The 26,950-nt window shown below is 34.5% G+C and overlaps 1 protein-coding gene and 2 long non-coding RNA genes across 4 annotated transcripts; 1 reads left to right on the top strand and 2 right to left on the bottom strand.

Moving 5' to 3' along the window:
* Window positions 1–213: 213 nt before the first annotated feature.
* Window positions 214–7,559, bottom strand: LOC119640063. Its single transcript, XR_005247597.1, has 5 exons — window positions 7,471–7,559; window positions 6,641–6,775; window positions 1,691–1,985; window positions 1,466–1,619; window positions 214–1,394 (listed from the first exon to the last, which is right to left on the bottom strand). It is a non-coding gene; the product is annotated as an uncharacterized LOC119640063 (long non-coding RNA).
* A 57-nt stretch (window positions 7,560–7,616) lies between these two features.
* LOC119640064 lies at window positions 7,617–18,756 on the bottom strand. 2 transcript variants are annotated; one of them, XR_005247598.1, is made up of 3 exons: window positions 17,983–18,756; window positions 8,265–8,519; window positions 7,617–8,086 (listed from the first exon to the last, which is right to left on the bottom strand). It is a non-coding gene; the product is annotated as an uncharacterized LOC119640064 (long non-coding RNA). The 2 variants fall into 2 exon arrangements; XR_005247599.1 differs by lacking the exon at window positions 17,983–18,756 and adding an exon at window positions 8,950–9,148.
* A 900-nt stretch (window positions 18,757–19,656) lies between these two features.
* On the top strand, window positions 19,657–25,618 carry LOC119640047 (kelch-like protein 17). The gene is made up of 7 exons (XM_038037822.1): window positions 19,657–19,787; window positions 22,825–23,019; window positions 23,085–23,181; window positions 23,263–23,487; window positions 23,561–23,667; window positions 24,492–24,511; window positions 24,628–25,618. The coding sequence occupies exons 2-7, from the start codon at window positions 22,906–22,908 to the stop codon at window positions 25,616–25,618; spliced, it is 1,554 nt and encodes a 517-aa protein (XP_037893750.1). The 5' UTR covers window positions 19,657–19,787; window positions 22,825–22,905.
* The last annotated feature ends 1,332 nt before the right edge of the window (window positions 25,619–26,950 follow it).

The following is a 26,950-nucleotide window of genomic DNA, read 5'->3' as shown; positions in this document are numbered from 1 at the left end:
GTGTCTTTTAATGGCTCCGAGTGTCCTCGGATAATTTTGAAATCCCAAATCTCTTTGCGGAATTCTTCCGACAGAACTTTTCAACTGCCAATTTTGATTTATCAGCAAACTATCCATATCCAATTTCTAATTTAATTTTAATTCCTAACTTTGTTATATCTGAAAATGAAGTTTTTGTAGGTTTGAGCCCTCTAAAATATAGTTGTTCGCCTGGACCTGATGGAATCCCCTCATGTGTACTTATACCAGTTTATTTTTTTTTAATAGAATTGATATTGGAAAATTCTTTTGTGGCTATTACACTGGAATACCGGGTTAAATGCAAAAATGTTGTGATCTCTCTTATAACTAGGAATCGTTTGCAGCGCCAGAATATACACCTACTTGTGAATAATTTAGATTTTATCGAGTACATTACATGACTATGTACTTTTACAATGTTCATTAGACCGTCTGTTTTTTTTTTTTTGATCGCCAAATTGGACTGATAAATGGCAATGCAACAGCCAAATGGTTTTTATTTTCTTCAAATTCTGCCTTATAAAAATTAAAAATAATCGTAGGCTATTCTCGGCATTCGCTACGCAACTAATGATGTTGGAAATTCTTATTGTTTTTGCATCAAAATTTATCCGCCATGATTCCGCTAGCATAACGAAATAAGCTGGTCGATGTGAATAACCAACTTGTAAGCGCCTAGGCCTAATAATATCGAGCTAACTACAAACGACGCTTACATTGGTTTGTGTTGTGTTTAATTAAATCTTAGCAAATGCGGATTAATTCTTAGTATATGTCTACTGCATGTAATATAATAAATTTCATTTATATCGCTTATCTCATACATAAGCATTTCAAAAGCATATACTGTTTTACATAATGCGTTCGCGAAGAGTAAAAATTTCAGTGAGATATAAAAAATTATACTCCATATCTTTTAAAATTAGTAGCTATATCCGAATCCGGATTAAAAAATAGTTTTTAACGGTAGGCATAATATAAACGTGTGTATGTATGTAATGAATGCCATAACATCCAATTTTGTTAAATACCTATTATTAATATATTAAAGTTATATATATTATAGAATAAAAATAATTGGCTTTAAATTTTTGGAAGGTGTACGCATGCACGTCCATCAACGGGTTAACCAAATTTGCTTAAAGTTGCATTAAAAATTTTACAAAATACCTCAGATATCTGCTAACGTTGTACCGGCCATGGAAATGAAATTTCGTTATCAAATTTTCAGCAGGCTCTCCCAGCAAATTTAATTGTCGATATACTTATATGTCTATCAAATTGTTTCTGCATGTAATTCGCGCGATTGGACAAGCGACTCGCACATCGAACGTCGCTTCTTGGGTTCGAACTGACTGCCTACTAAGCAAGCTCTGAAAATTTGAAAAGAGGACTCATCTCATATCGTAAGTTTATTACTTCTTTTCTTTCAATGAATAGTTACCAAAGTCTCCGATAACAGGCGGGAGGATTGTAATTAAAGGACAGGAGAAAGGGAGAATAGTGTTTGGCTACATTTTGCTTGACGACTACAACAGCCTTAGCAACAGTGGGCTTCTTTTTGGGTTTTCAGCTGTACTTGGCCTCGATTGCTTTTCCTGATATGAATAAAAGAAAAAATTAACACAAAATATTTGGACAAAAATCGTAAAATTTTTAAATGACTTACTTCTCCGCTAAGCATTTTGAAAAACGATTAAGTTCTTGCAGATATTTCGTGAAATTCGACGTCTGATATATCGTTAACCGTTCCTTCAAGCATATGTTTTCCTTTCTTCTTTTGAGGCCGCACACGAAAACAAACACTTTTGTGAACAATTGTAAGAGTAAAAGTGCTGCTCCGATCGATTGTATGTCATCGAGTAACACTCCTGGCTTTAACAAGAAAAACGATACCTTATTATCCCGTACGAGTTTGCAATAAGCAAAACTTTATCTTACAGAAGGACGGTAATATTAACTGGCTGAAAAAGCAAAGCAATATTTAATTGATTAACAAAAACGTATTGACGCATTTACTTGGAATTATTTTTAATCTTGAGTGGGTATGCTCAGTCTACCCAAAACTCTTGCCAAGAAAATTTATTTATACTCCCTGGAAATCGCCTAAATTTTCTTCTAATTCGTTTTCTTCTTTTCTCATCTATCCTTACCGGTACCATCAAACCCACACATAGACACCATTCAAAATTATGCTTGGCGCGATAATGTACATTAGATTATCAATTCCATTGAATCAAAAAAAAGATCCTCTTGCATCAATTTTGTTCTTCCGCGAAACTTACTTCGTACGAGTTATTCATTAATTTCACAAGGATTTCTCATCACTAAGTACCGTTTCTTGAATACTTTTGTCTTTAAGTATACATATTGTCCGTATTTCAAACGCAATTTGTTTGTATACTTACATCTATATATATCTATTCTTTTCTTTTCTTTTTACAATTATATGAAATTGTGTTGCATATTTTTTTTATAAATATTATATATATATATTATATATATTTATGAATATTATTTTGCTAAATTTGGATATGCTCTCGCTCTTGCCAATCTTTACCGTTCGAAAGTTTAAAAGTTTTTTTTTCCTAATTTTAACATTCACTAATTAATTACATGTAATTAATTCAATACATGTATATATATTATATATATTTACGCACATTCTTTCGCACAAAGTTTTGCGACAAAGAAAATTTACACATCTCTTTAGTTTCTTGGACTTTTCCTTGTCCCAAGTAAGAAGATTATATGCACTCGTTTAATACTCGTTTATAAGATTATTTCTTTTTTATTCATACAAATATTTGCGGCTTTGGATTTGACATTTTCTCAAAATATATGTCTTTTGTTCTTTTTTTTCATTTCCTTGAGATCTTGCAAGCTTCACTTCTAGAACCTAAATACCTCTCAGAGTCTAACAGAAATATATCAATTGAAATTAAAAGCGCAAACCGTTTTAAACCAAAGACAAAAAGCCAACAACACCAAACAAACTCTCTCCTTTAATAAAACTCAACAATTCCATCCCTAACGTATTGTGACACGCTCTTTTATAGTCGCTCGACGTTTTGTTTGTCTGATTGTTATTGCTGACCTAGGTATTCATATGTTATGTACCACATCAACATGCACAATTTTACAAGCTCTTTTCTATCGCAATTTTTACTTATATACACTTTCTTATGTCTCTCTTACTTATGTTAGTGCTGACCTAGGTACCAAATCGTATGATTGTGTAAACCGCGAAACCGTTGGCTATGTGAATCAATTATCTCTATATTAACTCTCTCAAATCTAAGAACCAGAGCCGTATTGCTGGCATGTATAGGAAATGTTACGGCATATTTATTTAGTATTAAATTATTTTTATTGTTAAGGGTTATTGTACGTAGGCCCAGCGCTTTACAGTTATATATGTTCCTTTCGTCAAATAACTTTTTCCGTAACTCGCCTGTTTACGCTGTTGCGACAATTGAACTTCTGATTGCTCACAACACAACGAAAAGTACATGCAACGTATGATCTTTATGCCGATTACCATTTTCCCGAATTTTGCAAACTTCGAAAATTTAATTTATTCGCCTAGATGCGCTTCATTATCGCGCATAACCTTTAGACACTAATTTCAGAACTAACACAAAGATGATAGAACATCAACTAACTGGAAAGGTACCGCCTCTTTGTGTGGACTGTGTATCATAATTAGAAGCGGGAGCAATACGCCTCCTTACAATCTATTTCACGTTGCACCTATATTTTGAGAATTAAGCTATAAATACAATGCGAGTGTATGTATAAATAATTACGATCTCAATTTAATTGACAGCTTTTTACTACTTTTGCGTCAGTGTCTACTTTTTACTACGTAGCGCTCGGTAAGTATTATGCGTGACCTACACCAATTATTGATATCAAGTAGATCACGTATGCGGTTGCATCTACGTCATGATTTTATTCTTGCACTATATTAAGGATTTTATAAACTTTTATAGCATCGTCTGGGCTAACATGATAACGCTCCTCTCTCTTACAAATCTGCGGTAATCTAAGTTTATTGATAAAAATAAAATAATAAAAAAAGGAAGGTAAACCTATTGTATTAGAAATATGCAACATACTTTGTAAGTACATTTCTTTTATTATTTTCTATGCCTCGATATGTCGGTTTATAACAATTCATTTACCTTTGGATAGGTATATGCTTATCTGGGAAAACACTTTATAAACATGCTGCAAACCTTCGAGCAACATGCCTACTATTAAGTGGACATCATATAAAATTATAGATCTTAGGTGTACATATTGTGATGTGTATACACAACGTGTTCACCAACATAATGTTGCCCTGTCAAAAACGCTTAGCGTTAAGGCTTACGTTTTATACCTCCTCTAGGAAGAATCATATTTTTCGATTGAAGCATAAAAGCGGATAGGTAGCATTAATTTTTGTTCCTCTTACAGTTAATTTTTATGAGAAAAATGCAAAAAAATTATATAAAAAAACCTACGTCTAGATTTCGCATGGAACTGCTACGCGACACCAATCAGAAAAGACCGTTCTAATCAATGCAACCTCTTTTGAATAAGTAAGAAATCTCATTTTCATTATTTATGTCTTATATTCTTCTCTAGTGTTCTATTTAACCGAAAAAAAGCGAAACATTTCTCAATTATGTAATGTATGTTTAAGTTGTGAGCCTGTTAAAACTATGATCTCGCTTGGAAAGAGTCAAAATGAATATAGAGCATTATGTATATGCCTATGTATGAAATAATGAGAATTTGTGAAATGTATTAGAATGTGTGTGTGCACAAGTAACCGTTTCGGTCCATGGTCTCATATATGACACAATAAGTATAATATAAAAGGCAGTTAGCTACATTCCTATGCGTGTAACAACAATCAACAAAAATTTAATGTGCAAACCTTTGCACAATGACGTAACCGTTAATATGTAAGTACATGATTTCGCTTACAGGAAGTATGAGAATGCTAACAAATATAAATATAGAGAATGTAAGATCATTAGGTATGTGTTTATACATGTAATATGTTGGAATGTGTGTCAGTTAAACCGAAAAATTTTTCGTTTATCATCCCTAACTGTTAACAGACAAGTGAACTCTTAGGTACATGATTTTGCCTAAAACATCAATAAGTGTAAACCCTAAGACAGTTAGGTATGTGCCTTTGCAAAATGTGTATGCTACTTATAGTTGAATATATATGGGAACGAAAAAAATTTGTGACCGTTAATCCTTAAATAATAAGAACAGTTCAATAAGCTAACTGTAACTTATTCATAAAAGAAGGGAGCGTTTAACTACATATGTAGAAGCAAAACAAAATATATGGTTCAGTTTATTATATTTTTTTAACTTTCATTAATAAAATTAATATGGTTCCATTCACATATTAATCTAAGTTTCCTATTTTTTGGGACGGGATGCATTTTCTCTCCCTTTGATCATTTCCTGGTTCCACGTTGGAGAAACGTGGTTTGACAAGAAGCATTATTTTAAAGAGGGGGTAAATAACTAGTTAAATTAAACAATGTACGAGATACGTTATCCGAACAGTTTAAACGGACATATAATATACGGAAGTTACCGAATTGATAACGTTATCGAAATGATTAAATCAACGAATCAAATAATTATTAATTTACCTCGTAAAAAAATTGTTAAAAAGTAATGACTTGCCGACTAAGTCCTCCGAATACGACAATCAAATTGTACTAATCGAATAAGTTATCCAAATAAGTTAGTCGTACAACTTACTTTATGGAATAAAGTGCTGTAAACATTCATCTCCTATGGCTAATGGAACTGTAATCTTTTATCAGCTTTCCTTTCATACTTTCTTAGGCCATCAATAAATAAAAGTGATTTTTTCTATCGACGAATGAAAACTAATCAAGTTTAAGACCTTGCAGTAGCTAATTACAAAACATATCAAAGCACTAGCATATCTTAGCCTTAGAATCATGTTACGTGTTTGTACATTGTCGTTAGACTTTCTTTAGATGTCAGTTCACATTCAAGATAAGCATACCATTTGCAGGCACAACATCGAAGCTTAACGAGATCAACAATACGCTCGTCACCGAAATTAATAAGAAATTCCTTGCAGAGATTCTAGACCTATTACCCGAGGACACATCCAGTGATCCTGCCCATATAAAATTAAACTCGGGGTTACATTATCTCGCGTCCTCGACAGGATTGTATTCAATTTTGCTCGTCAAACGTTAAAATATTCGGAAATAATTCTCAAAAAACGTTCTATAGTAAGTTTTTCTATAGCACGGTGTTCTTCACCGGAACGAAAGAAAGTAAAATACACTGAAAAGCACGCTGACGTTAGTATCAACAGTGACACATATAGCCTATACGGAGATCCTGCAGAGCTTTCTGTAGCTGAGCTACACATTCTACTAAGAGTCAAAAAAAAATATATGCGAAATATTCAAGCGATAATCAGTATTAACCGGAAAAATATATGGCTTGAGACAAACAACCACATTTCTATAATAAGCGCAACACAAACGGACATGTTTTAGTTACAAATAAATTTACACAGACTGCGCTTAGAAAAATTGTTTAAGAAGCTTACCTTTTTAGAAATGTTCAATGGACTTGCATAGACTTTCTTCAAAGTAATCCTTTATCGTCCCAATGACGGAATAAAGTTCGCATTATCCGTTGGTGTTTTTTACAAAAACATATTTTACAAAATTTCCGATCCGAGCTATAAAAAAATAGAAAAGTAAAACTTTAATTCTCTTATTCAAATGCTAGATCATTAATGAGCAATGAAGACAACCACCACACGCAAAAGGCAATTTATAGCCTACGAACAAAAATGAGTGCAGAATTGTTAAGGATTAAAAAGAATTGCGTGGTTCAAAAATTGTACTCTCAAGACGGAATAAATGGTTACGGGCCCATATTAATAAAAAAAATGAACAATAATTTTTGGAAAAGTTCGTATGTATATTAGAACAGAAAGCTGAGGTTGCAAAACTGGGCGCACGATTCGACTGTTGGCTGAAGAAGGTACCGAAACGTGAAACAGAACTGCCTATTGAGTATAAGCAAAATTTAGGTCAGTTTATAGTGTAAAAACATAGCAAACGCCGAAAAAATGTGTAACGCTTACGGGCCCATTTTGTTTCGCATTTTCCATCACATAAAAAAAAAAAAAGAAAAAGAGTATGAAATCATCACAGATGATTTAGCTACAACTAGCAACGCGACATGCAATGGGAACCAAAAAAATTTCCCGGGGTCTTAAATGAGTTTTGTATTCGAAAAGAATGGTTTTGATAGCTACTTTCATTCCGTTAAAAACGTAGGAAGGCAGACCATGCATTTAATGATTCTAACGAAGGGTCTCAGAATATCATGGCATCTATTTTAAGAGAAACCTGCACCTTTACTTACTCTTTGCTTTTGCTGCGCTCGTTCCTGCTGCTGTTGTTGCCGTTATTGCTTCTGTGCCTCTCGCCATTCCTCCTGTTGCCGTTACTGCCGCTTACGTTTCCGCTGTCCCAATTCTTGCTGTTGCTCATTTCGCCAATCCTCCAGTTGCCACTGCTGCATTCGCAATTCCCAATGTCGCTCCTGTTGTTCCTGTCGCCGTTGCTGGTGTTGCGATTGCTGCTGTTGCCATTGTTCCTCTTGCCGGTACCCCTCTAACCATTGCTCCCGTTGCCATCGTTCTTGTGGAGATAGTTGTTGTTGTTGTTGTAGCTGCAGTTCTTGCTTTTATTGTTGCGGTAGCTATTGTTGTTGAAGTGTCTCTTGTTGTTGTGGAGTTAGTTGTTGTTTTAGTTGCCGCCGTTATCGTTGCAGCTGCCGCCGTTCTTATCGCATCTCCTGCTGTTGCTGTTCTAGTTGCTGCTGCAGTGGTAGTTGCTGTATATGCTGTTTTCTTAGCTCTCGCTGTAGTTGTAGTAGCTCTTGTTGCATGTCTAGCTATTGTTGTTGTTGCTAGGGCATCATGACGATTTAGTCTTTTTTATTTTGTATTATATAGATTATATTTTAAATGAATTATCTGAAAATCGTAATGATGAAAATAAGAAAAATGAGGAAAAAGTGCAAATATATGATAGCGAGTAGGAAGAAGAAGGCAGAGACGATGAATCATAGGACATGTGTGTTAACGAACAAATGAATGTGGGACAAAACGAATTTAAGGCTACAATGAAGTTATTTGTAAGCTGTTTTCTTACCTTGCTTCTCTGACAGCACGCAGGAATTTCATATGAAAGAAGTGCTTGTAACTTATGATGTATTAAAAACGATATGAACAGTGGTTAAGTGACCCGACTTTGAAAACGATTTGTTGCTCATTATTAACCATTCTGTTTAGTTTACGACTGTACATTTTTGTGGACTTCGCTAAGTGCTAGATTGTCAAAGTTTTGGTGAGTGATGCATTAATTTGAGTACCTGAGCTTATGGGTGTCCCCACATTCATGTTGTTGCTGCAAATGAATGTAAAAATATATTACTGTTACATCTACTCTTTACATACGCACATTCATTTAGAAGAGAGCGTGTGTTTTCTATAACTGTGAATAATTACTGGTTTCTATAACTGTTATAATATTTTTATATATATATATATATATAATTGTTATTATATTATTTTTAACTAACTTCTTCAGAAATCTTATGCTTTTTCGTCACCTTCATGCTGCAAACTGTACTTTTCTAAAGCGAAATGACGACATTTATATTTTTGTTTATCATTTCTTTCAAATTTGTAATCTCTTTTCCACTCACACACTTTTATCAATCACAAAACTGACCGAGGAAAATTTTTTCTTTACAAATCGTAAGAACCAAAAAACAAATTCATGCAAATTTAGTTGTTTAGACACTCGAAACTTTTAGTTATTTAGAGAGACTTACCCAATACATCGACCGGAGTTTTATATTCCTTAAATGAAAATCCAAGTGGCATAATATTTATAATTTTGTTGGTCTTTTTTCTAAATTTTTGAAACCTTATGTTAACAATTTTCTAATCTGACCGCACACTTTGCACTAAACTTCTTCTGCCTTTCGTAGTCATTTTGCAAATAAGAACAAATCAAAATTTTATGCCAAGGGTTTGACAATTTTAAGTTCAGAGAATGAGATAATACTCATGTTAACTGTAAACGCAATGTTTTTGTAATAAGATTATAGTTTTAACTTATTATTATTAAAACGATGAGATCAATAGCAAAGAAGAGAATTATTGAGTGCAAATATGAGCAGTAGAATGGAAGAAAAAAAAAAAAATTAAAAATGGTTTCTCTCTCACATTTCTTAAAGGTATACATAACTTTAGTTATAGCGGCATGCTTAAGCTTGATAGTAAATGAAATCGACTTAAGGAAATCGTAAATTTTGACAAATTAATTTGCATTTATCTCTCTTTTTTTCGGCTGCGAAAAAATGAAATTAATTTTCCGCAAATTCTTGATCAATAACCTTCCCAACGGTGTACTGTGTTTATAAGGTTTTCTTCGAAAAGATTCTTTTTGTAATTTTATAAGTTTGTATGAACTACTGAATGAAGTTTAGATGAACTAATACGGGGGCAATGTTTGGGAGGGCACTGTGGTCAAACCATGTGTATCCTTGATTAATAACCTTTCAAACAACGTTTTCTTCGGAAAAATTGTATTAAGCGAATTCACATAGAATATTTAATGGCCGACATTGCCCGACTATACTTGTATTATATTTATTTGTTATGTAAGAGACCGCTCCGTTTATTATTTAAATATCTTCATAATAAGAATCAATATTTGGCGAGCAGAGTGGAAGGAAAAACTTATTTACTATATCCACTGCATAATAAATGAAAAATGCATTTTTGCTGGAAAGACATATATTTACAATGAAAACAGTAAAATAATGCCAGTTTTATCCAGCTTAAAATACCGCAAAATTAAAAATATTCATGCGTTTGTTTCAATCCGTATAAATTTTATGCAAAAAAATTTTTTTTACGGTTTTTTTCGCGGGCAGGAATGTGGTTTCATTTATGGTTACTTTTTTTTTTTTTGCGAGCTCAATGTGCATTTTTGTGGTATTTTTTTCTCAGCCTGAAACAATAATTATTCAAAGAGTAAAGAGATTCCGTCCGTATGTATGCAATTTTCGAATTTTATTTAATTCCTAAAAAAGAAAGCGAGAAAAACAAGCAAGAAAATTATATTCGGCTGTGACCGAATCTCTTATGCTTATTATCGTCATCCTTGAGCAAGTAAGATCAATATAGTCGATTTAAGCCGACCATTATATATCAAAAAAGACAAGTAAAAAAATTATATTCGTCTCTGACCGAATCTCTTATGCTTATTAGCGTTATCCCAGAGCAAGTAAGACCGCTATAGTCGGAAAAGGCGATCATTAGATGTCTAACACCAAGCCTAATGCCTAATTACAGTTAATCATTCGTTACACCAAAAATTACATGTTGCTGTCATGCAAAGCCGCATTTTTTATGAAAGCTCTTATATTGAAGAATACCCAAAAGATCATATGACGTGATCCAAATTTAGCAAAGTTAATTTACTTCTTCAAAATTTTATTATCTTTCCCTTTCCATCGTGGAAAACTAGAAATTAAACTTTCCTACCTTATAAGGACTTGTTTTCCATGACAAACTTTATATGTGTTGAGATCTAAAAAATAGATCTATACAATCCAAATTTCCTACCGACTATGAACTAATTTTCATCATAAAATATTAAAAATTAAACCCTTTTCGGAAAGGCTTACTATTCATGAGAAATCTTATTTGAGGTGGTGTCCAAGAAATAGATCAATCTGATTCAAATTTGGCACACTTCATTTTTATGTCAAATTACCAACAGGAAAAAATTTTGTTCATCAAACATTAACTATGAGCTCTTTTGGGGTCTACAAGGGTTACATTTCCTGAGAAATAGGCCTACGCGATCCGAAGAGAAAAATTAGGTTGATTTCTTTGTTAATTTACTATTGGGATCCAATCGTCATCATGAAATATTGAAAATTATGTCTTTTTACTTATGACGATTCAATTTTCGTAGCAATGGTTATGTGCGAGGGATTTCAAAAATTTGCCTCAGCTGAATTAAATTTTTAATACAAATGCCGAATACTACACCAGTGCACCGTTTGGCATGGTCAATTCGTGCCATGCTGTATCAAAACCGTGTTATACGAATACCACGTAGAATAACATACTTTGGCTTATTTTTATATCCACCACTGAAGGATTTGAAGAATTTGCAATTTGCAACACTCAGAAGAAGTTTCTAAAACCCACAAAAGGCATATATTCTTGATCAGCATCAAATTCTGAATCGATATGAGTATGTCCGTTGGTTCATTTGCATAATGTCTGTTTTAAAATGTAGCTGCCCACCTAAAAATTTGCGAAAACGTTGAGAATTCTTGCATACAAGTTGATATTGAAAATGGAGAAAATCGGTCGAAGGACAATCCGATACTGCCATATAAACTGAAAAATTACTATTCTCCAAAAAAGTTGGTTTTGTGCCCATTAATCATGAACTGCAACAGATAAATTTATAAAAATTTTAACACATATTCCATGGATGCTATTGAAGTCGAATGAAAAAATTGAGCACGCCTAGCCAATATTACAAGGTATCAAAATTTAATGGCAATATATTCATAATACATAAAGGTAAGTCTCGAAACGCTCTGAAAGTGTATAAAGTCTTGGCCAATTTCGAATTCATAATGCACGCAAGCATTTCCATGTGTCCGTCTGCCATAATGTGCTAAACATTCTTCCATTCATCAAAATGAGGATATCGCCCACAAATTTGCAAAAGAATTTGAGGATGATCAAAAGCGATCAGAGCACGAGCTTACTGTGAACATCTTTGCTTTTCGTGTTTTTTGCTTACTACTCGTTAATTTAGTTTCTTCATTTTTTTATTCTTTTTTGAGATAACGGTGATGGGTATAAAAGATTCGATCATGACCGATATATATACACTTATATATTCACAGAGGTACTTATCTATAAATAAAAAGGAAAACTTTAAGAATCCACAAAAAGATTTACCTACGCGATACCGAAACCATGATAGTTGCAGAACAATTTTGAGCGCAAACTTGCGCAAAGCAAGCATTTTCATAGGGTAAGCAATAGTGTTAATGTGTCGTGGAATGCTATTTATTACCTAGTTGAAAAGAATTAGAGAGATGATTGTTAATTCTAACTTTGAGTCTCCGATGGGACGTGCGTAGACTGTACCTAGTAATGAAATGTGAAATACTAAGAATAAATGTTGAAGTGAGTTATTCTATGAAGAATGAATTCATGCAGAGCAGTCAAAACAAAGTACGAAATAAATGCTTATTCAACTTGTTTTTTCTTTTTTTTTTTTTTAGATGATTACCAGGAGGATATCATCTATGTTCGTATGGTATAGGAAAGAAGTACACAAAGGGAAAGAGATATAAAGGTGGCCGCAGCCTAGCGGGTGTCTACCCAAACAGTGATTGCTATACCTACACCGACTGAACATTTGTCAAAGCTAAGCGAGCAAAGGGTTTAAGAAATCAGGAAGTCTGCTCATTCTGCGGTAAATGTAAGTAAACTCTATCGCAGTGACATTTCAATCCGCGAACACTGACTTGGCAGTCACGATTTTTAACCTTTTCATGACTAGCTAAGAATCACAACTACCAACAAAGAAATGAGTTTGAAATGCTAATAGAGAAGTTTATATTAATAATTTATGCGGCTGAAAAGGGTAATTTACTAAAAGTCAGCAAATGTTTTGAATGCAATCCCTGGAATGATTTTTCTGATGCAATAGGTAAGCAAAAGGTTATATGAAGAAGTGATAATATTCTGGTTACCACTAAACACTGCTTAGTTTAATGTGGTTTTATTAAGTATAAAATTGTTTATTTTCCTTCTCATTGCGGCCTATTTTCCATTCTTACTCTTTCATGTGAAGTTGTGTTTAATTGCTTGGAAGTGAGCGTCTAAAGAATGCTTTACAAAATACGATACTAAACAGAATTACAAAAAAAAAAGTGTCTTTTTTTTTTTTTTTGTATTCCATCCTCAGATACAAACTAAATATTTTTTTGTTTTGCATTTTCATTTTTTTTTTTTTTTTGGCGCAGTATCAAAGAAAGCAGGCATATTTGGTTTGGTGATTCCTTTGACGGAAAAGATTATAGAACTTCGCCTTTTTTGGGAGCTTAAATAAATAAAAAAAATGGCAAAAAAACTTCAACGTATAGTGAGGAATGTAAACGAACAAAAGATGCTTCGGAACTCCATAGAATAAAAATTGAAAAAAAAAGAGAAAAAACGTAATCAGTAAGCCACGAGATCATTATGTTCGTTTATGTTGCTTAGGTATCACTTTGACTCTCCTTGGAAAAAAGGCGCAGCTTCATTGCGGTAAATATATAGTCACCGTAAGATCTTTTAAACGTCTCTGCTCTCAACCTTGTAAAAAATCCCCGAAACACTACATCTATGCGTAAGTTTATTTCATGGACATCAAAACGGATGGCCTGCTTCCGTTCTTATATTGAGAAAATCTGATGAAAAGCCATTCCTCCTACCCCGTTTTCATTGAAGAAACTATCAAGGAAGGACCCCTTGCTTGTTATTCGCTTCCTGCGCAAGTCCAGCTGCTGGCGTTATTCTTTGGTCAGTATGTAAGCCACGATATTTTAGGCAGTCATTGATAGGAATATTATAACCCGTAAAGGACGGGAATTCTTATACAGCGTAAACCTGACACTTGTAGACTTTCCATAATTTATTTTAACATATCATTTGTTCATCCAAAGAGAAATGTCGTTGAAGATCATTTGTTGCTTGTAGGGGTGCTTTCATGGGATCATTAGAAGAAAATAGAATCGCTGTGTCATCATCGATGATGAATGTCACTGCGTATGTCGCAGTTAAAATATTGTATTGTGTCTGTCGTTTTCAACTTTAATATAAAAATATCCGAACCCGAACTGGAGGTCAGAAATAATAAGTTTTTGCTGCAGAACTAGGTAGATCTAGATGAGTAACCGAGTAGATAGGAGTCGTGGCCACCAAGTGGTGTTCGCGCATGTGGAGATAGAATATACGTTGGTAATTACCTATAGTGAGTCATTAGTAGATAAAAGCATGACACGTATCGATTGGGCACGCATCGACTTTCTCTTCTTTTCTTTCGCTTGCCTCACTTCGAATAAGAGACAAAAAAAATCTCGTTTTTATCTTATCGATTTTTAAAAAATGTTGCCCTTTACGTGGCACTTTGTTTTTGGAAAATAGGAAAAACTTCAATGATAAAACAAATAAGAACATTATATTCAAGCAAGGCCGCTCATTAAATACCCTACATCCCATTGTCTAACACAATTCTTATTTTTATTATAGAACATAAATATTATATCTTGTTTCTCTACAAAAGGAATATTTTTCATGTGCATATTTATGGGGAAACGAGGCCAAAACGCAACCTAATGTAGTACAAGTAGTTAATTTAAATAAGTTAATTATTGTATGAAATTACTATTATGGATAAATTTTCATCGCCACATATTCAAACTTAAACTTTTCTGCTCTACAAAGGGTTAATTTTAGGGTAGGATCCAGAAAATATGCCGACATGGTCCAAAGTTTCCATAGAATGCCCAAATACTATTACTTAGACACTTTTACTCAAAAATTTGAAAATTACAATTTTTTTCGATATAAGGACTTTGCAAATTACAGCGTTACCCAGGAAATGGTCGAAAAAGTGAGCCAGTCCGAACTATTTTCAATAGCGTTCGTCCTTGGGCCAAAACACGTCACTGAACCAAATTTCATCAAAATATCTCTAAAATTGCAACCTGTAGCCTGAAAGCAAATTTTGCATGAACAGACACCGGACGGACAGACTGGCTTAGATCAATTCAGATTATGATTCCGATGGGTCCATACTAAGTTCTTCTGCGTGTTACATACGACCGCACTTATGTAATGTACCACAAGTGGTGTAGGGTATAATTAAGTATGCTGAGTGTTCAGTACGTACCTCAATTTTTAAAACTCTTGGACACAATCATTCTTACGGAAAGTAACCTTTTATATGCAAAGAGATGTAATTTTTAATACATAGTTCCTTAATAATAAGTTCATAACAAGCCGTATAGTATAATTTTTCTGTTCTACGGCAAAAAGAAGAACTGTGTTAGACAATGTGTAGACAAGGGTATTTAATAGCAGACCTGGCCCGGTTATAATGTTTTCACTTGTTTTATTTGCATTCATTTATTCTGGAAATAAAATTTCATCCCCATGAATGGTTTAAACGATAAACAGAGAGAGTAGCGTTGTGCATATATATGTTTTTATACGACATATCCTGAGAGTAGCTGGGTGCAGTGAATCGATGAGTGAAGAATGGTGAATTGTAAACGTGCCATAGAAAGGACGGAAATCAAGTGAACCGTTTTCAGTTATATTCTTTTGCTGCTGTTGGTCTTTTACAAGCACTTGTAGCACATAACAAACAAATAATGCTAAAAGCGCAAGCGAAAAAAAAAAGGCAAAAAAGTGCCAAATTCATGCTGTAGGAGCTTGCGCCAGCGAAATGGGAGTAAGTGAAACGTGAATCAACTTTAAACCGGAAATGACATTTGATTTTTTGCCTTTTTGTTGTCTCTTTCGCTTCCCTTTTTCTTTTTTTTCTTTTTTTTTTGCTTTCGGATTAGGAGTGTTAGGTATAGGTGGGCAGCAATCAACACACATCCTTAATTTGTTTACCTAAAATGAAACATTATTGATATGAACTAATTTTTGTTGTAGTAAAGTCATCCTGCAGCATAAAAATTCGCAAGACTATTATCACTATAGTTGGAGAGAATAGGATGTTAAAGAAGAAAGAGGTAACATAACTCCAAAAATAGTAAAGAGAACTTAAATGAGAAGACTTGAATGATGACTTTCTTTGACTTATTTTAGAAAGTAAATTCACCTTAAATTGAGATAATTTCACTTGAAATCAGCAAAATAATGACCGATCTTAATAGTTACTAATCGGTATAAGGTATCTCGTCTTAATTTAGTGACTTTGAGATGCAGAATTTTGCAGTATTTTGATCACAAAATGAAAACAGTTTTCAAAACTTCACTTCTTATTTTCTATGTCGAATTAGTATTGTATTTGCGTACGGCGGAATATTATCCTTAAACTTTGCCAAGATGATATTCTAAAGTGTAAGAAGTTTCGGCCTCATTTTCAAAATGGAATTACACTTTCGACTGAATTGTGCGCCCCTCACGTCTTTTGTTAAAAAAGTCCCCGTGAAATTTTCTCTCTTATCTAATACATACACCTACGATACATTAACGTTCAGAACAATTGCAAGTCGCTTAAATGGAATATTTTGTAAAAACATGAGCTTCTTATTCTAAGTACATTTTAGAGACCCTATAAAGTATAAGTAACCTGACTAAGCCATGTCTGTCCGTCTGTTGGGTATGCTATAGGCCCTGTTCTACTCGCAAAAATGAAGATATCGAGTTCAAATTTGATAGAAACATTGCAAGTTTAGGCATGGAGGTTGCTATTGAAAATGGGCCAAATTGTTCGGAGCAGTAGCCCGCAGTGGAGCGTAAACTTTATTTTTCTTAATTAAAAGTTTGTGGTTTTTTGCTTGTTACTCAGAAATTATTATAGTTAGAACCCTGAAATTTTCTACATTTATTTTACGAAACAGTCTACTCTTTAGGCCCGAAAATTAAAATAATCGGCCATGCCTATACAAAGTTACAAGTAATTAATTTTTCTTGTTTTTACTTTTTTAAGATTTTATGCTCATCTACCATAAGGGAAACAGGACAGAATGTTTAAAACTATTTTGTACATTCCTCAAATGAGGATAAAAATGGGTTAACTGTAGAATGAATATGGTGGACACCGTGATTAATGTTTTCTTAATACCAGCGGTAGGGGCATCAAATAAAACAACTTGGAGAAAAGAATACGAAAAGCATAGTGATTTATATACGAGATTCCTTTGCGTTTGTCCTTAAGCCAAGACATATCGGATGGACCGACAGATGGGCAGACAGGCTTAGATCGATTTGGAAAATGAATTTGAACTAATCGGTATAATAAAAGCTTAAGCTCTTCTGCTTGTTACATATGTCCGCAATAACCTAATACAACCTATACGACAAGTGGTGCAGGATGTAAAAAAAAAATGGGATAGGTAGCAAATCGAGATAAAACGTCACCAATATTCAGGTTTCTAACTTTAATAATTTCCTAGTAACAGGCAAAAATCCAAAAATGTTTATTAAATACACTGATTTGCGTTCAGTTTATGCTCCACTGCTAGGTACTGCTCGGACTAATTTGCCCCAGTTTCAATAGCAACCTACATGCAGAAATTTCCAATGTTCCTACTAAATTTGAAGGCGATGTCTTCATTTTCGCGAGCAGAACAGTGCCTACAGCGTACACCATACAGACGGACAGACATGGATAAATCAACTCAGAAATTCATGCTGATCAGGAATTTACTTTGTAGAGTCTCTGAAGATTTCTTTTGGCTGTTACATATATTATGGGAAAAAATAAAATGGGTGTGCATAGTAACGCGAGACTGAGTCCAGGAATGTTTGCACGAGATAAAGAAAACGGCGTGAGATAAATTGCAAGGTATGAAATTTCGCATTGAATCTCCTTTACTCAACGCAGTAAATCATCTGGCATTGACTTGTTGACACACAGAAGAAATATAAGATGTGAAAGCAGATGATTAAGGTCATTACTAAATTTCCAATTATATTTTCCACTCTTGAACATACCAATTAAACTCCAAAAATTTTTAAAAGAATACAATTTTTGTTTACAATACATGCAAAATTAATAGAATTCTACTGGGAAACTTTAATCGACATACCTTAAAGCTAGTAGTACTGTCAGTTCCACAAGCGATGTTATCAACGGAGACAGCGAAGGTCGCCGAAAGGTAAGAGGACACCGTCCAGTTGATGACTTCCTTTTTCTACAATACAATTTATGAAGATTCTCGCACTTGATGCAGCGTTTGATACAACTACGCTGCTTTCTTAAATGTACAGTGGTGTGCAAGAAACTTGGCGCCATAACACGGTATCGCAATAAATAAATACTATAATTTTACCTTTGTGTAAAACATCGAGCCATGTAAAAAAACAAAGTCTTTTCGTTGCATGTTCAGGATCACTATTATTTATGTGCAATTTGTTCTCCAGACCGAGACGCAAAACAAAGCTTTATCTTTCTAAAAACTAAAAACTCTGTTACATCAGAGACAAAATGAAAGGCGAATATTAGCAATGTACTCCGGGATGTAGTACGGGTTCTCTTTCCACGACCGCCTTAACAAATTTGGTATTGAAAGCAGTCAAAGTAGGCGGTCAGCTTGTTGCAATGTGAATGCTTTCATTTTCGTTTGGATCAACTGCTGCAGACAAGAGCTATGATGTTCAATGATTCTGCCGCCATTGCCGAATACTTTATCTCTGCATAATTTCTACAATTTCACTGCCCGTCTCATGTGTTTTTTTTTTTTGAAATTCTTGATTAACAGCAAATCCATCTTTGCACTCTTCATAAGCTATCTTTAAGTTCGCCAGTGGCACCTACCATCCAATTACCATTTCTTGCCAGAAAATCTGATCTGCCGAACCTCAACACATGTTGACCCGTCTAACAGTCTAACAGCGAGAGAGATATTATTGTGCGCAAAATAAAAAAAAAAAACAAGAAAATAAACCGTAAGGTCATCTCAAGGAAAATTTTCCTTAGCAAAAATACGGTATAATAGTGAATGCATCATATCGAAGGAGGGTGTCCGAAATAAGCAGCAATATATTCGATAGATAGACAAAGGTACCAGAAACCAAACCCTGTCTCTGATGAACCGTATAAAATGAAGAGCCCACGCTTTTTGGGTTTTGCTATTGCTATGATTAACCAAATGATTGGCAACAATTGTGCCATTTTGGGTAAACTGTGCAATGATATCAAATCGTGCAATTTTTTTCGATGGAGAATGTATCCTCAATCCCCAAAAATGGATTTAATGACCTCTCCGCGGACATGCAGATATATTGAACCCAATGATCTGCTTATGCTCTACAATGACGATAGTGATAAATTTCGCTATGCGATTAGAACGGTAAATAATGCACATAAATATTAAAAACTTTGTTTTTTTGTTCGTTGTGGGACTTCAACTTCGCCGACGTTTGATGATCCTTTTTATAAATTGACAAATCATATTGTTTTTCGCTACAATGAATGCAGCCCACCTCATAAGTACATAAATGATAAGTAATTGGGTGAGAAAAATGGAACTTCTGTTTTCGTCTGTATCTGCTAAATAGCTGAAAACGAAAGCGAAAGTTAACTTTCGAAGAAGTGATCCATAAAAACGTTACGCATTCAGGGCTTTCGCAAAATTGAATACCTTCGTAAGCTTTGCTGCAGAGTTTTTTTCCCCCATATCGTAATATCGTTTGAAATTACTGTGATTGAGAAAAGTGGCAGCATTAAAACAAATCATACAAAAATTTTAATTTTTAATCCATGACTTGCTCTTTTCTTGTAGAAAAAACAAGCGATTAAAAAATCCTTATTAAAAAAAAAAACGAAAGAAAACGATATTGATAAAAATTGATTTCGCGCTTAGTAGGAAGAGTTAACGAAATTAAATATCAGGTGAGTATAAAAAAAGAAGTTTTAAAGGATCACACAAGTCGAAATCAAGCGCAGTTTTCCCAAATTTTGATTTCACATGGTTTCCAATAATTTTGTAAAATTTTTTTCGGATGGGCATAGAAGCCATCTTCGTTGGCTTCTTCTAATTAGCCTCCACAATATCCACGTGGCTATCACTATATTGAGGTGGAGCGCCAGTGAGTCCATATCTTTCCAGATGTCGGCCACTTCAACAAGCCGTGCATTGATTGATTGATGGATTGATCGACGGCTTTGTCAAGTGGGGCATTAAAGTTGTATATTGGAAGTAAAGAGAACAAGCCCGATTAACGATGAAGGCATTCATGCTTCAATTTTGCCTCGATATAAAAGAATTAAATAAGCCGCAATTTGAAGAGAGAACTTCTTGTTCCTCTGATGGTATGTCCAAACTGCCAAGCTTGTATTATTATTGTATGGATATTTAAGTAAGATATATTAAATTTCAGAAAACTACGAACTTTTAAACTTTTATAGGTTATGTTAAATTTATGCGTAACTGATGAGCCACTTTCAAGCCAAAAGGCTTTCATACTCTTTGCGTCTGTGAAATTTTACGCATTGCACTTAGGTGTTAGCATATCCTGCGTGATTAATTACGTAGGGAGGATTAGGTTTCCTAAATCCTTATATTTTGCGCTATGTTATGATGATTTGTAGTTGATGAAGGAATTTTAAACGGACGAACCCAGGGTAGATTTCTGCTAATTGTATAGCACCGTTTATGTTTCTGTCCTTGCGACTTAAGGAAGATGATAAACGGCTCTCTAACAATCTCTCAGAGTCTTTCCAACATTTTAGATGATAGGGGTGTTGATCTTACGGTTATGGCTATTAGAGCTATTTCTAACTTAAAACCGCGTTGAGACAAGATAATTAGTTTCTTGCGCTTGAAAGGATATTGAGTTGAGCTAAATATTACGTTCTTGAAACACATTCGATCCGAAAATCCATCTTCTGATTATCTAAACATAATTTCCTCAATTCATTTAGGGATTTTGAAACATTGATCGAGTTTTCGTGGCTGTTAATACGATATTTCCGTCAACTTTTCATAAACTCCATAAACTCTATTAACACAGATTACCGTTCGCACGAAGTTTGCGAGAAAATTCTGCATTAACTTCCATTCCAAGATCAATGGTAGATTTGCATAAACTGTAAATAATCTCAAGGAATGCAATATTTCTGTAAATTTTCATTCTGAACTAAGATATATATATAAATCAGATCTGTAGTAAAAATTTGGTATAAGGGCAACATTTAATTGATTTACAAATCTGCAAATTCAATTTTCTTTTCTGAAATCGATTTTTTCGAACATACGTCGAACCAAAAGTTGAAAAGAGAAAATGACAAATTGTTTAAATGAATGGTAGAAATTAAAAGTGAAGCCGCCGTAACGTATAAAAAATGGATCAAATCGTTCATTTGATTTTTATAGTAATACTCGTATGTATACAGACCCATCTACTTTCGAAACGAGTATAGAACATAATCCTTTATATTGGAGTAGCGATAAAGTATAGTAATTCTCAATTTTCATATGAAACCGTTTATTTTATTACTTACTTTATCAAAACCGCAAATAAACAATTCAGAAATAATTAACGAAATTAGATTTGGCTGCGACAATGTCTTTTATACCTATCACGGTTACCCTACGAAAGATTGAAAAGAAATTGAAAGAAAAAAAGAAAAGTAAAATTTATATATTCTATATTGAGTAGTCGTGGCTGATTTTTAGTATTCCCGTAGTATAGTTTTGTCGAATTTGATAGCGTGTATCGTGTGGTTGTAATGTATTCTCAGTTTTGGTTGCACAGACCTGGGGGCGTCGTAAGGGCATTTTATGACTTAAATGCGCAGGCGTCAAGCTCTTGTAAATTTGTAGGCGATAACTTCTTTTTTGCGAACAAGGGAATGTGTATCACCGACACTACATAGTTTGGTAGATGGATTAGCATACAGACAGATGGACAGACAAAGAGAAGGAATTTGAAACTGGCCAGGAATTTATGTTTTGAATTGGCTCTTGAAGCTTGCTTCTCCGCAATGTAAAAGTATTGAAAAAAATTTAAATTTTGATACATTATAATACTCGGTAGGCGCGGTCAATTTTACTTTTATGCTGCAGCATCATCCATACAATAGACATTCAAATTTTTGTAGATTGATTGGGTGCAGATGTTGAGTAATAAGTAAAAAACCAAATCTGCTCGCCTTTCAAAATCAGCTTACGCGGCAATGTAACCGTCAGTCCTCTGACTCCATTTTCAGTAGCAACTTAGGTGGAAGAACTTCCATATGTTCCTGCCAAATTTGAAATTAATATTTTCATTTTTGCCCTCAGGATAATGTTGGCATTATGCTGCCATGTTTAAATCGATTCAGAATTTGATACTGATTAAGAATAGATGTATGTTTTGGAATTTCTGAAACTTGAAACATGAAAATACCAATCATCCTTCGTCGATGGGAATGAATATTAGCGAAAGATGAATAAATTCAATTACTTAATATGATCAACCACTCAGATGACGATGTCCTCTATACGTGTAACACGGTGAGGGGATAAAATTAGAGGGAGGTTAGTGATCGCAACCTGTTAGGGTGCGTGACCAATCGGTATATGTCCTTACCTACTCAGCAGACATCACAACTACTTGCACTTGATTACAATGATCATAAAACAGTCTTTAGTCTTCACTGCATTTACAACTTTACAGGCATGCGCCATTCTCGAAAACCGATTAAAGTGAATCGAAACGTATTGAGGCAAAGCGCTTTATTCTTGCAATTGCTTACAGATTACTGGCCCGATGCAAAGACGCTTTACGGAGTTTACCTTTCACATATCCTATGAGAGCAAGTTTTTTTAAAAATCCCTTTTCTAGCATCTGTCTGGATGTAATTTAAATTGAAGGAAAAATCTATATTTAATCTTTAGCGTGGAACAATAATAATATTTACTAAAAGTGCATTTTCGTTCCTTTAGCTTCTGTAACTGTGGTGTTAAATATTGCATACGATTTTTTAACGACTTCAAATCCCAAATATTCGTATTCTATCCAGGAGCATGGCTGCTAGTTGCGTAGTTGCAGATAAATCAACTGCTGAGAAGAAACATAAAAATTCTGATTATGGCAACACTTTCCTCAACGGTTTAAATAAAATGCGTTTCGCTCAAAAGGTAATTGAAAAACTATGCAACTATCACTTATTTGCAAACTAACGTATGAGTATTCCGTGTCATAGCACTGCGATTTTGTATTGGAGGTAGGTCGCGAACGTATTAAGGTTCATAAGGTAGCGCTAGAGATTGCTTCACCTTACTTTGCAGGCATGTTTGGAAGTAAGTATTAGGAAAGACTATGAAATATACCACTTGAGTAAAATGTCTAAAACTTATAAATTTTCGCACTTGATATGAAAGAGAAAAGAGAGGGAAAGGTCAAATTGAAAGATGTGAGCATAAATGCGGTTAAAACACTTGTTGAGTACGTTTACACTGGGACCATCACATTCACGGAAGATGATGTTGAAGGATTGCTCATAACATCGGATTTATTTCAAATCGATTGGGTAAAGAAGGAATGCGAGAAATTCCTCGAAAGCACTATGAACTCGTCGAATTGTTTTCGAATATGGAGCTATTCTGGTAAGATTATGAGGGTTTTCTTCCAGATAGGCTCTCTTCATACATGAACATGTATTTATTTATTATCTTTCAGATATGCCTTCTTGTAAGTCGCTACGCGATGTTGCTCATAAATATATTTTGGGGCATTTCGATGATTTATTTGAAAGGGAGGAGTTATTATTGCTGGCATTTGAAGAGGTACGTAAGAAATTTGTTCATAAAAATCGGCGCCAACATGAATGAATTTACGAGTTGCATTCTCAAAACAAGAATGGTAAACCTTTATCGCATTATTCCATCCCAGTTGCCAATGGACTATATCTTACGAAACATGTTAGTATTGCTGAGCCTAGGTCATATGTTAAATTTCATGGTCTGAGGATAGTTCGACATAACGTTTGAGTAACTATGGGTACTTTCATGAACGTACCATAAGTCAATCTAAACTGATCAAATAGTACGGTATTAGGAATTACCTTGATGCTAATATTTAGCTAGAAGCAATGATTACAAAAAGAGTGATACATTTTTTCTTTTCAAAGGTCTTATCAATGTTTATCGTCCGCACATTACAACGTTTAAATATTTCGTGGGATATACGAGGAAAATGTGGCCTACCAAAGTGGAAAACGAACTCTATCATGAAAGAAACCATGTAAGCAACTTTGAAACCTTGTAACATGAAGAGGAACCTTATTACATTTCGAAATGGATATTAGGAATAGGTACTTCTACGAGTTGAATACTATTTTTAGAAAGTGCGCAAAGAACTATTTGATATGAAGAGATCAAGTTAATCGTAAAATTTCAGCCACTAAAGAGAAAAACATTGAATTGAAAAACAAGGATATTTAACTTTTCTTGATTACCGGATATCTAATGGGAGAACTTTTGAAGAATGTACTTATTTATCTATTTGGTGAAAAGGACAAACTAAAATATCTGAAGTGTATTTACGACTCATACCGACTCTCTTCTTCATTTCAATTTATTTCAAAATATTTTTTTAACATTCTTTGTAGATCAAGGAACTCATCTCTCGGTGCGTTCTGAAGACAGTGTTTATAAGACCGTCTTGAATTGGGTTAAATATGATCAAAATAACCGAAAGGTTCATCTTATAGAGTTGATGAGCTATATTCGTTTACCTCTTATCAGCCCACCATTTTTAAGAAATAATGTTTCTACCGAACCATTGCTTAAAGAAGACCCAAAATACGATAAACTTTTATTGGACGCCGCCATTTATCAATTAACGCCAGTAAATGAACAGATATGCGTTCCAGGCAGAGTTCGAACCAAAAAAGTAACTGAATGTTATAATGAAAACTTTCATGTGTTTCTCCTTGGCGGCGCAGATACGAATAATGGCTATTTTTATGTACACAATCGGTGCAAAGTGTACGATTTTTACCGAAGAAAGCTTGTTTCTATAGCAAATATGAATAGTCGTACGTGTAAAAATTCGGCAATCGCCTTAAATGGCACGGTTTATTCGATGGGTGGAATGTGTAGTGGTAGTAGTTTAAAGACAGCAGAACGCTATGATCCGATTAATAAGCGATGGGATTACATCGCTCCGATGGCAGAGGCACGAAGTAGATTCCCGATTTGTACTCACAATGGTTTAATATACGTTATTGGGGGATTGACAGGTGGAACTGTCGAAAGATATTCTCCTGCAATTGACAAATGGGAGTCATGTCAAAGCTTACCATGTTCAAATTATTCACGTTTCTCGTCTGCCGCTGTGGTAGATAACAACATTTACAGTTTTGTCAGAAATTCGTGGTTTTCCTTTGATCCGAGAGAAGGATGTTGGCGTACGCTGAAATTAATGAACAATGAAACATGCTTTAGGGTCGTCTCCTATGATCATACATTGTTTTGCATAGGGGACGGCGAAAACAAATATTTGGACGTAAGAGTAAATAGATGGGAATCAATGCCACCGAAAACCAAGATTGCACCAACTTCAGCGGTGGTAGCTGCGGATAACATTTACCTATTCGGCGGTATCGAAGCAACCAGACCTTTCAAGTTTGATTGTAGTGTGGAACGTTATAATATTCGCAACAAAGAATGGACAATCGTCGATTCAACGGAAATTGTACACCATTCGGAGGGAATTGTAACATATAATGGTTAAAATATTAAACTTTCAAACAATAAATTTACTTTACGTTATCGCTTATTTGATGGTTCGTTTTAATCAGCTGACCCTATGTATGCATAGATAATATACTATAGAAGGCAGAAACAATGCTTGGGTAACAAAGAAAATTCCACAAAATCATTCTTTGTCATTATCCGCGAGCGGAGTAAACTTCAAAGATAGGAGAAGGAGAAATTTTTCCTCAAAAGTGTATATCAAATTTGTTATTCACCTGACAGACCTGCTTATCAAGTATTGGGTTTTCGTACCCGCGCACACATCATTGCAAAAGCATTTTCTAATCGCTTATCTAACACGTCTTGTGACTATTAGAAAATTTGATTTCGTTCTTTCCGTATAGAGCGATTTGTGCATTAAGTACGATTTTTCAATCGGTATTTATGCCCCGGATTTCTATGTTTCGGATTTCTTAATTTGCAACAAGGTTTATAAAAAAAGTTAACTTACTTGGCCTGTCAAACTTGCTAAAGAGGAGGCCATAAAGTGGATACTTGCAGTTATTTTGATCAGCGACATCTATTGGTGAAACTGATGAAGTAAGCCGAACTATCAACGGTTAAATTCGATGATTTTGACCTTTCTCTGCATAATATAACAATTTTTCCATTTAGTATGGATTCATGGAACGCTCAACATTGCGTTTTCAACATTCATTACTTTTGTTTGATTTGAAGAAATCTGCTGTCGGAGCCCATCAAACCCTTACAGAAGCTTATGGTGACGCTGTTCCATCATATCCCAATTTTGGTATTTAGTTTAAAAGCGGCGATGTTGAAGCCAATGACAAAGAACGGTCTAGAAGAAAATAGTTTGCAAGATTTATTGGACGCGGAAGCCCGGCTCAAAGACTTCGGAAAGCTTAGTAGGTGATGAAGCAACTATTATTGGACGCTTACCTGCGATGGGAAAGATCAAAAAGAAGAGAAAATGTCTACCATATGAAAATGTCATTTCGAACTCACGATGGTCCGCGGTTTTACTGCTTGCCAGGCAAAAAAAGAAGAGCTTTTCTGTGGCGTATGGTGGCTAGTGATGGAAAGTGGTTTTACTACGACAATCCCAAGTGCAAATAGTCATGGGTTAGTACAGGAGAGGTATCCACATCGACATCGAAGCGGAATATTCATGGTAATAAAGTTTTGCTGTGCATATGATGGGATCAGGGAGGTGTAATGTATTACGAGCTGCTGAAACCCAAGCAGCGTATTCATCATACAGAGCGCTTTTTGATTACCACTTGTTCGGATCGATGCAGCATGGCTGTTGCGAGAGGTTGAAGAAGTGGGAAAATAGGTCGATGAATGG

The sequence above is a fragment of the Glossina fuscipes genome, unplaced genomic scaffold (genome assembly GCF_014805625.2).
Source record: "Glossina fuscipes isolate IAEA_lab_2018 unplaced genomic scaffold, Yale_Gfus_2 114, whole genome shotgun sequence".
Taxonomy (NCBI): domain Eukaryota; kingdom Metazoa; phylum Arthropoda; class Insecta; order Diptera; family Glossinidae; genus Glossina; species Glossina fuscipes.
Note: the sequence above shows the minus strand (reverse complement) of the source record. Positions and strands in the feature narration are given on the sequence as shown.